At 37.8% G+C, this 11568-nt stretch overlaps 1 protein-coding gene across 2 annotated transcripts in view; it reads right to left on the reverse strand.

Moving 5' to 3' along the window:
- Nucleotides 1-11323, reverse strand: part of SLC5A12 (solute carrier family 5 member 12) — a 174077-nt gene extending 162754 nt beyond the window's left edge. For both annotated transcript variants that reach the window (XM_069471202.1, XM_069471201.1), the window contains exons 1-3: nt 10683-11323; nt 1831-1896; nt 534-585 (exon numbers count right to left, since the gene is read on the reverse strand). In XM_069471202.1, the coding sequence (XP_069327303.1) occupies nt 534-585; nt 1831-1896; nt 10683-11021 (457 nt within the window). In that variant the 5' untranslated portion in view covers nt 11022-11323. The remainder of the gene's footprint in view (nt 1-533; nt 586-1830; nt 1897-10682) is intronic.
- Between the last annotated feature and the right edge of the window lie 245 nt (nt 11324-11568).

The raw sequence follows: 11568 nt of genomic DNA on the forward strand, positions 1-11568 counted from the left end.
CACATAGCCCAATTAAATTGAATATTAAGGACTTTCTATATGGTGGGTGTCATTGTAAAATTTGTTTTCACTTTTATTTTTTTCTTTCCTTTTTGTTTCCAGGATTTTATTTCCTCAAAAGGATCAACTATAAATCTTAATATAATTGTTACAGGCCCCTTTTACTCTTGTACTCAGATTATCCACTTCATGAAATCACTGAAAAAGAATCATATATTATAGATGACCCTACCTAGTGGTTGTTCATATACAATACCAAAGCTGTTATAATTTTGATGATTAAAAAAACAAAAACAAACCCAAATAAATAAAGCAATCAAACTTGGTACTTAAAACCATGTGAAGCAAAATCAAATAACTGCATTATTTTCAATGCTCAACTTTAGAGCTTTATGTAGTAACATCTACAGTAATTTATAGCTCCCTAACCAGAGAAATATCTCCCCAGCAAGATATTTTATGTGTAAGTATCTGAAGTGAGAGTTCAGGCATAAACTGGGTGGAATGTGCCCAAGGGAATGTCCAAAACTCACCTTGATTAAGCGCCAGAGCAGGCGCGTACACCACCACTCCTGCGTAGAGAATCTGGTGGAGAAACAAGAATCAGGGGAACAGTGAGGAAGTGACATGGGGAGAACAACTAACTGCCTAGGAAGTTCTTTGTTGACCTTAGAGATGTACTTCCTTCAACGTGTTCACCAGACATTTCATTCCCATCCACTCTAATTGTGATGTTGTTCACCACTGTCACTAGATTATAGAGAGGATGTAAGTGCTAGATGGAGGAATAGGATTGGATTTTCAAGACACCTACTAGTTCTGAGATTTTATGGTTGTATTTGGTTTATTTCTAAGGGATACAGAAATAGCCTTCAAGAGTGATACACTCTCCCTGTATCCACTCCGCTTATGCACACACATCCATCGCAATGGGCTTTCTGCTGACTTTATGAGACACTTTACTAAAGAAAAGAAGCACATTCTGGAAGTTTGCTGAAATATAAAATTCAGAGTGGAGCTGGAAAGAATCTGTCAGGAGAAAGTACTGTGCAGGGAAGACCAACAACGTGGGAGATCTACATAATGAATATATCTTCTAACTCGCAGAATCGCAACCACTAACTACCCTGATGGAAATTGGTACAATTCCACTTTGTTTTAAATGGAATTTCACCATTTAGAGATTCATGTGGGGATTTTCAAAGCTAAATATCTGTGGGCAGGTTGTCTCCTATTCTCTCCCTTAAATCCTTCAGTCTGTGAGTGGGAGTGTTGATTAAGAGGGAAGAAGCTTATCTTATCTTCTAGCAGAAAGTGCTTTACTTGGAAGTAGGAAATGAGCCAGTGGCATGCAACAGGCAAGCTGGGAGCAGCATGAAGGCAACTCAAAGCCTGAAGGGCTGGAAAGGGGTCCATGAGAGAGAAGTAGGGGTATCAGTTAGGAATATTGTCTTAAAATGACTTTCAGAAAAACTGGCATTCCTGGTTCAACTCAGTTAAAACAATAAAAAAAAAAAAATGTAGGTTACCCTACCATTCCATAGCTAAAGCAATTCATACAGGTTAAATAGGAGTGAAATAATGTTAAGAAAATGTTTTTTTTTTTCCCTTGTGGCTTACAATATACATTTATTTTTAGTCCAGATCTGTGGGATCTGTGCAATGTGAACACTTCTCAAGGTAATCACATATCTTGAAAGTGCTATTCTTGGAAGAAAGTAGTGTCTTCTTAGTACTAAAGCTTGTCCATTAATCCAGTTAATTGCCCCTAAAGTAAACACACCTGTATCTTGCAATCCCACAGTTTCCACCTCTTACCCCACCTCTTACCGTCTGCACAATGTAGATGACTGTTGCTACATAGCGAACTGGTTTGTTGAATCGTAGTTGCAAGTACTAGAGAGAACAGAAAGACATACCGAGCCAGTGAGTTTTAGATAAGAGCTGTTAAGAAGGTCCTTTTTTTCTTGATATGCCTCTGACTTTCATGCTTTGGACTTACAATGTGATTTTATGGTATGTCTCCTTAGAAGCAACAGGGAAAAAAAGCATAGAATCTAAAAAGTCAAAGATCTATTAAAACTCAATTCTTTTTCATTCTTCTCATGATGGTCAGAGAAAATAAGTGGGTTGTTTGAATAAAAATTCAAGTCTTCTGACTTTGTGCCCAGAAGTCTTCCTACTAGGCCCACTGAAGTCATTATTTCCTTTCATATTTATACTGCTCCAAATTCAGCTCAATTCTTCATTTTCTCTTTCCTGAATTGCTGCTGTAGCTCCCTAATTGATCTCTCTAATACCAGTCCTTGCCCATTCATCCCATCAAACACATATCTGCCACATTGATTCTCTTAAAGCAGAGCTCTAATCACAGCATTCTTTTTCTTAAAATCTTCAATGATTCCCTATCACGGACAAGACAAAGCCCACATCCCAGGCTTGATATTCCAAACTCTCTATTGTCTGGACCATATCTTAGCTCATATCACTAACCTACACATAGTTTATTCTTCACATAAAATCAGCATCTGTTGTTCAACTAACATGTTTTGTACTTTTCAGACCTTTCCTTTGTTTAGACAGAACTCTCAATGGAAGAGCCTCCCTCCCCAAATTTTTGTTAAATATTAATTCTTAGTCATTGAACAAGAATGATCCAGTCACTATGCCTGTCCGTACTCACACTTTCTCCTCTTAGCTCACATGGCACTAATATTGAACCTTTGTCCTGGGTATCAGTTGCTGTCTTGTACTTTGGTGTTGGGTTGTTTATCTTACTATATTCATTTTCTATGGCTGCTGTAATAAATGACCACCCATTTGTTGGCTTAAAACAACAGAAATTTATTCTCAAACAATTCTGAAGGTCAGAGGTAAAAAATGAATTTCAGTGGGCCAAATCAAGGTGTTGGCAGGATTGCACTTCCTTAGGAGGCTCAAGGGAAGAATTTGCTTCTTGCCACTTTGAGTTTTGGTGGCTGCTGGCAGACCTTAGCTTCTGGTTGCCTCACACCAATCTCTACTCCTATAGTTGCATTGCTTTCTCTTTCATCTGTGAAATTTCCAGCTACCTCCCTGCTATACAGATACCTACAGTCATATTTATATTTAATACCCACCTGGATAATCCACAATAATCTTCTCATCTCAAGATCCTTAATTTAATCACATTTGCGATGATCTCCACCTTTTGTTGTTGTTGTTGTTGTTAACTATGTAAGGTTAACATTCACAGCTCTCAGGAATTAGGCATGGATATATATTTGGGAGAGGGTGGTGATTTTTTTCAGCCTGCCACATTTATCATCTCTGATACAAACAAGCAGTGCTCTGCTTTATTCATTTTTATTTTTTTCATGTATGCATTCATTCAACAAGTATTTGTTACTTGCCTTTCATATTACACTCTTGATACACTATAATAAGCAAATATGATACAGTCTATGCCATAAAAGATCTTAAGGACTAAATGAAGGGACCATTAACAAATATTTATATTAATAAAAGTAAAGTTACGATTGTGATATATACTAGAAGAACAGTTACGATTAGCTGGGAACATAGTAAATAGCAGTATCTGACTTACTGTTAGAGGTAAGAAAAGGTTTTTCTAAGTATTCTAGAAGACATTACTATGTGTCTTCCAGAGCATAATCAACATATATTGAATAAAAAAAACTAAATTTTAAAAGTAAGCAATGTCTTGAGGATTCAATCTCTTGTTAGTAGTTTCTACTTGGTAGTAGTTCTTTCTTATCTGAATTTGAGAAAAGTCATCTTGATTAAATCAGGAGTTAACTACTGATTTGCCCTTTTCCTAGGAATAATACATAAATGTTGTTTCACGGCCCTTCTTAAAACAAGGAATTTCTCTTGGTATAATTATGGTTCCATTTCACATTAACCCACATTTCTCAGCTTACTCCCATTTAGAGCCCCCATCTCTCAGAAAAAAAAAAAAACAAAACCCTTTTTTTTAGGCCATTTTTCTTCAGAAGATACATTCAGTGAATTGTGAGCCAGATTATGATCCTGCGAATGTGTGACTCAGGGCACTAGATATGAGGAAAATATTCTTTCAGAAGAAGGGAAGTCAGTGAGGAGTCAAAAATCTCAATTATCATAGGATAAAAAACACTGCAAAACTTTTGTGTTGAAGACAACCTGGGTTCAAACCCCATGCCCTTGGGAAGATTAGTTACTCCAGTTGGTCATGGTTTTCTCTTCCTAAAATAGATGATGATATGAATCAAATGGAATAATATATTATAATGCCAACTGCAGGGCTAGAAATACAATAGAATTTAGTGACTGTAGTGTGTATCACCCATAGTGTATTGACACTCACTGTTCCAGTACATGTTGATGGCATCTAAAAGTGCCTGTGATTATCTGCGTGAGGGCTTTCTCTCAGTCCTTGCATAGAGAAGATGAGAAATGCTTGGGGGTATTGTCATTGGCATTTAGCCAATGACTAAATGGAGTTGCACGAAAAAATACCCTGGCTTCCTTGCCTTTTGGAGAGGACAACCCTGAGACACGCTCTACGCTGTCTCCTAGAGATCCCTATACCCAGTACGATTGAACCCTTGTTGGTCACAGCGGTAACCTGCTCAAAAGTGCACTTTTTACTGGCTTCTTTTCCTTACCTGTTTCACTTTGCCACTTGCCTATTGGTGCTTCCTGAGATCACTTCCCCCCAAATCAATTTGCATTCAAATCCTTGTCTCAAGATCTGCTTCTGGGGGAACACAACTTAAGACAGTGATATTTCTAGCCAACATAATACAAGTGGAGACTTTAAAAATGCTTCTGTAATGAGGTGTTTCCTCTTGCTGATAACTCCTTTCCGTCACAAAAAGGGCCCAAGATAGCCTACCAGAGGAAGAGACCAAATGTAACATAGACAAGCTGCCTCACCTGCATTCCCCTAGATAAGAGAGCCCCTCGCCAATTCACTGCCTGACAGAAGTCACATAGATACCCCAGGAGAGAGCAGCAGAAGAGCCTTCTGGGGCCCAGTTGAACCAGGCCAAATAGCTAATCCACAGCATTGTGAGCAAATACAATTGTTGTTTTGAGACATTTATTTTTGAGTGGTGTGCTGCATAGCAATAGATACTCAAGACAAAACTTCGTACTAGAAGTGGGGAGATGTTGTAACAAAAACCAAAAATATGTAATATTAGCTTTGGGACTGAATGGCACATGACGTCTGAGAAAGCAAAGGGGAAATTAATTCTGAAAAATGGTAAGTCCATGAGAATACTGCTATAGGAATCTGCAAAGTTAACGATATTCACATCTCAGTTTAGTTCCACTCAATTCAGTCAATTCAGCAAAACTACAGGGGCAGTACCAGGGAAAAGGCTGTGTGAAGAAAGAACTGGATCGGAAGTCAGGTTCCCCGAATTCCACTTTGAGATTTGCTGATATCTCGGTTTGTAATCTAAGCCTCTGGTTTCTCATCTGTGAAAGAAGAAAGGCTATTACAACTGCATAATTTTACACATGAAAGAATGTATTCACTTTTCCTTTTAATATATTCACTCATTCACTCAGTGGTCACCTTTGGTGTGTGTATATAAGCTATTACTATAGTAAAAATTAAAAATGTAATGGAAGAGTTGCATGCTTCATACCTGCTTTTAAAAATACCAGAGGTGACACTTACCAACATTATGTTGGATTATTTTTAGAACCCCAGACTTGATCCAGTTACATGCTTTTCCATTTTGGAAAACAGCAACTCCACTTTTCATATCGGTTCAAGCCCAAAGAACATAAAGCCAACCTTTACTCCCCTCTTTCTCTCACTTCCAACATACAACTTGTAAAAGAATCCTAGTGCCTACCCCCCACTTTAAAAACATGTCCACTTACATTATCTCCTCTGTTTCCACCCTATCACCATCATCTCTTGCCCAGATTATGTCCATAGACTCCCGATTAGTCCCTCCGATTCAGCAGTAAAAAACCATACAATCATTCTCAGTTATCCAGCTAAAGTAATCCTCTTAACACAAAAATCACATCATGTCACTCCCCTGCCCAGGCACTGTAATATCCCATCTCACTTAGAGTAAAAGCTAATCCCCACCATGACCTAAAAGGCCTCATAACATTAGTTCAGGCCCTATCAGACCCTAAGTATCTATTTTATAACAAATATTTTATAACACCATTTATTCTGCTGAAATAGTATCATATAGCCAAACATCTAATTTCTCAAAATATAAATATAATTATTACAATACCAGGACTGTCATTTAAAAGAGACCTAAACAGAAAGCAATTTACCAAAAAAAAAAAAAGTGTGCAATGTATAAATGCTCAGAAACCACTATTCAATAAGACATAGTGAAGTAGTAGTCTGTGTACTATCATAACAAAAACATTGGATTGAAGAGAAGTAAGTAGTTCAGAAGCCATGAAGTCCAAGAAAAATGAGAGAGCAGGTAGGCATTAACCTACAAACTAGTGTTAAGGGCAAATACTAACAGACTGGATTTACGAGTGTATGGTAAGAGAAAGAAGGAAATAATCTTAACTAAAGTGAAGATAACATAATGAGACTAATTATAAACTGTCCAATTGAGATAATGAAAATGTATGATATTGCAAATGAGCTGAGCCTAATTTATAACTGGAGGGTGAGAACAATTTCTTATGCTTTGACATGGGACAGGATAGTGATAAAGTAGCCCAGATGGCATTCTCTTAGTCTTGAAATTCCACTGCATATCAAGGCATTTAAATTAGTTGGCTATTGCTGTAAACACCCACCCCAAAACTCATTGGCTCAAAAACCAAATATTTATTATCTTTCATAATTCTGAGGATAAACTGAGTAGCTTCTCTGCTCGTTTGGTCAGGACTATCTTGTGGCTACAATTAGCTGGAAGACAGCTGAGCAAGGAGGTCTAGCACAGCCTCACTCTCATGGCTGGCAGTTGGCATTGGCTGTTGGCTGGTGTCTCTGTTCTTTGCTGCCCACTCCTGCTCCTGAAGCTCGTCCAGCTACTCCAGCTTTCTTACATAGCAGTATTAGGGCAGCATTCCAAGAAGAAAAAGGCAGAAACTACAAGCCTCACGAGGCCTAGACTCCAAACTCACACATCATTTTGGCCACATTCTAGTGGTCAAAGCAAGTCACAAGACCAGCCCAGGTTCACAGGGTAGGGAAATAGACTCCACCTCTTTCTATCTTTAGTACTTGAAAAGACCTCAGCAACCATATCTTTGAATAGGTAATAGAGAATGGAGGATGAACAACGAAACAGAAATTCAAGATGCTACAAAGAGGTTGAGTGGTATAAATCTGGAAACAGCAACGACAGCTATAATACAAATCTTACATAGCATTTACCATTTACCAGGCTCTGTTAAAGGTATTTACATGTAATATCTCATTTACTCCTCACAGACATCCTTTGAGATAGATGTTGTTATTACCACTATTTTACACATATGAAAAGCAGGTGTGGAAAAGTTAACTAATTTTCCCCCTAAGTCATGAAACCAGCAAGCGGCAGAGCTGGCATTCACAGCCAAGTGACGAGCGTAGAGTCCCCATGCGTCTAACCCCTATGCCATGATGCCAATTTTATAAAGCAAGAGGCAATCCCAAGTAACCTCATCTGTACTTTATACCCTCTAGATATCTTATCATCAGGATACCAAAATTTAAAAATATGTAGCAAATAACAATAGTAAATATTTTAGAAACAATTTTGTAAATTAAATCCAAAGGAGTCCTTGTATTTCATATATCTGTACTAATTTTTTAATTGAAAAGGAGTCTCAAATATCCTTGGTTGCAGAAGACAATTGGTTTAGTTGCTTTTGTAGTAATTGAACCATTTTTCTGAAACTAGTTACAGCTAAGCATGTACTGAGTAGCATATATGGAATAGACACATTGCTCAGGATGAGTAAATTGTCCCATCATATCAAGGCAATGTTTTTATTTCATTGTAATTTCTAGAAAATGCACTAATTTATAGTTTGTGTGCACCCATACCTTTTGATTTTAAAAAGTTATTATTATGTACTAAAGTACTGCTAATTTATATTTGCAGTGGTTTCTGAACATTAAAAGATCATTCCGTACAGGGTACAATTACTCCTTGTATATGTGTGTCTTATACATTGCAAGACATCTGGAGTCTCTGCCCCCTACTCCTTAAGTTTCAGTAGTGGCCCCTAATCACTGTGACAACCAAATTTTCCCACAAATATCCGAAGTGCTCCCTCTGTGTGGCACCACCCCCACTGGGGCCACTACTGGATGTAACTGGGCCCTCCCACCTCTTTAATCTCATCTTTTACCATTGTGCCCTTTGCTCATTCTTCTCCAAACCTACTGGTTTCTTTGTTTTCCTTCAACATGACAATCTCACCCCTTCTTTAGGGCTTTTGCATCTGTGACTCCTTGAGCCTGGGATGTTCTTCCCCTGCCTGATGCAATCACTTGCTTTCTCCTGGTCTCTATGTAGGTGCCCTATTATCATTGAAGTTTTACTTGACCACCCTCTATGAATTATGGAGATTCTCCACCTAAACAGAGAGATTCTCCACCTAAGCGTTGCTTCTCTCTGCCTTATCCTATTTGTTTTTTCTCTATTGTCTTTTGCAGGGCAGGATAGCATGGTGATTCAGACTATGATCTCTACAGTTAAACCGCCTGGTTTGAAAAACTACTAGTTGCTAGTCAAGTGGAATTGAGCAATTTACTTCACTCTATGTGCCTCAGTTTTCTAGACTGTTAAATGGGGATGATAGCACCTATCTAAAAAAGATTGTTTTAAAGCTAAATGGGTTAACACACGTAAAGTAGTTAGAGCAGTGCTTAGCACACATTTAAATGCCATATAAATTTGTGTTATGATTGTCTTACATGGTATACGTTTATTGACTGCCCTTTTCTGCTATAAAGTAAGCTCCATGAGGGCAGGGACTTGGTTCAATGCTTTATCTCCAGAGTCTAGAAGGATACCTAGAACAAGCCCGGCCTGGTAGCGTATGCCTTTAGTCCCGGCCACTTGGGAAGCTAAGGCAGGAGGGAGGATCACTTGAGCCCAGGAGTTCAAGAATAGCCTAGGCAACATAGCAAGACCCCACCTCTAGAAAAAAATGTGGAGAAAAAAGAATGCCTAGAACATATAATATGCTTAATGAGTATTTACTAAATGAATACACAGTCATAAAATTATATTCCACATCTAGGTAGTTTTTTATAACTTAAAAAGCTCTTTCACTTTAAACTGAACATTCATGAAAGAAGGAAGTTATTTTCTATGTGTAAACTGGAGTTGAGAAATGCTAAATAATTGGCACATAAAGTGGTCCTGTTGGTAAGCAACGGACTTAGACACTGAACTTGTATTTTCTATGTTTTCTCTCTTTTCTCTCTCATTTTGTCTCTCTCTTTAGCAGTCTTAGGCAATCCTTTTTTAAATGAATTGTTTTGCTTAAAAAAAACAGAAAACTCAGTAGTATCTTTGGAGTCTAAACTTCAAAGTTGAATGAAAAACCTATAACATATTTATATTTTCAGAAGTACATTAATAAACAATGGGATATGTGTACATTTTTAGGACTAAGTATAAATGTAGTCATTTTCTCTTGAATCTACAACCCAGGTAGTATCATTACATGACCCAACCCTAACTACTTTCTTTATGGGGCAGGGGGAGTTAATGTTGAATATTTGGGATATGATCATCTAGGGAATCATAAGTTTTAAGACCTTCTAGAAAGTGTCCATTTGCCTGAATGGCTTTTCAAATCTAGAGTAACTCATTTAGCTTACAGAATTAAAAAAAATGGTCACTTATTAGTCTTCTGTGACTTAGTAGGGGTGATGTTGGACAATGAAAATAAACACCATTTTTAATAGAAACTTATGATCACACAAATATTGGACATGAAAACTCAATTTTGAACATGACGTTTTTATTGAGAATTATTGCAAAGCCAAAACACCACTGCCTCATTTTTCTTTCACTAAAATAATTCCCATATTTGTATTATTTAACTCTTCTTTCCTATTAAAATATTTTTTATTTTTCAAAAATATTATCATTTTCCCATTAAAAATTTAAGCCTCATAATAATCTGTATTTAAATGCTCTCTACTGTCTGATGGAAAAGCTACTAAATAGAGATACAGGAAAATAATAGGTTCTCAGTAGACTTTACCCACTGTTCAGTCTTAACTAAGTCATTTACCTGTATTTCAGTTTTCTCAGCTGGACAACTGCAATTCTCATGATATTTTGTTCTATTTGCATTTTAGAATAATGATGCTAAATAATAATAAATAATAACATCAGCTCTCTTTTATTGAGAACCTCCTACACACAGGGCAATGTGTTAAACGTTTACATATAGGTTCTCATTTAATCATTGAAATAGCCCTGTGGGATTGACATCATTATTTCCATTCTACAGATGGGAAAACAGGTGTATCTGTATCCAAAGCTTAGGCTTTTTTACGATAACATTTTCATGTCTTTCCCATAATGTATCATTGCCCTGAAAATCAGTGAGTGGTCTCCTAGTACCAGGTGTTTATCATCAAGATAGTAAGAAGAACAAATCAGAATAACAAAATCCTTTGAGTAGAGAGAAAATAATAGTTTCTGCTGATATAGAGAAGAAGGGAGCAGTTCTCTTACCTCATAAGTGCTGGTGATGCCAGACCTGTAGAACACAGGGAGAAAGAGCTCTGACGTGAAGATGATGACAAATGCATAGGTAATGAAGAAGATTAGGAAGGGTGCCCCAAAGCGATAGACCTCAGCAGGGGTCCCCAGAACAGTTACAGCTGACATGAAGCTGGCTGTCAGAGACAGGGCTACGGGACCAAACGTCATTTGTCTTCCTCCCACCAGGAACTCCCCGGAAGTTGCCTTTTTTCTCTCCTTAATGGCAAAGAACACTCCAATGACAGAGGAAATGACAAAAAGGGCTGCAAATACAACATAGTCCCAAACTGCAAAGTTCTTCACCTCCATGCTGAGAAGTAGAGCACCAGAGAGTTGCTGTCAACCAGGTCTCAGGGAGATGCTTCCAAAAGCAAAGCTTAGCACAGCAGAGGCTTTGCCGAGAGGGAAGATGGTGATTCCCAGAAGAGAATGACGACCAGAGGCACTTGTGTGAATCTTCAGACACCAAGTTATATTCAGAGAAGATCTTAAAAGTTGACTACAAAGAAGAATCTGGTAGTGGTATGGGTACCAAGAGATGAGAACTTGAAACCTGTCCCTGGCCAAGAGCTGTCTGTTCCTCTCCTGAAGCATATGCGATGGAGAAGGAATTCAGATGTGTTCTGAAATTAATAACCACTGGGGGTGGACTAGACTTGCCAGATAACATGCTCTTTTATCGCCTAGATTTTTTTTTTTAACTTAAGGTTAAACATTACTGGGAAATGTGGGTTAAACATTACTGATAAAAGTTGACCACCTCAGCATTTTTAATTAGTGAGGTGGAATCTGTAAAATGCAAACACAACCACTGTCTTTCTCCAGACTAAAGGAGGGTGGAGGATGAGGGCCGGCA

Source organism: Eulemur rufifrons, chromosome 6, assembly GCF_041146395.1.
Source record: "Eulemur rufifrons isolate Redbay chromosome 6, OSU_ERuf_1, whole genome shotgun sequence".
NCBI lineage: Eukaryota > Metazoa > Chordata > Mammalia > Primates > Lemuridae > Eulemur > Eulemur rufifrons.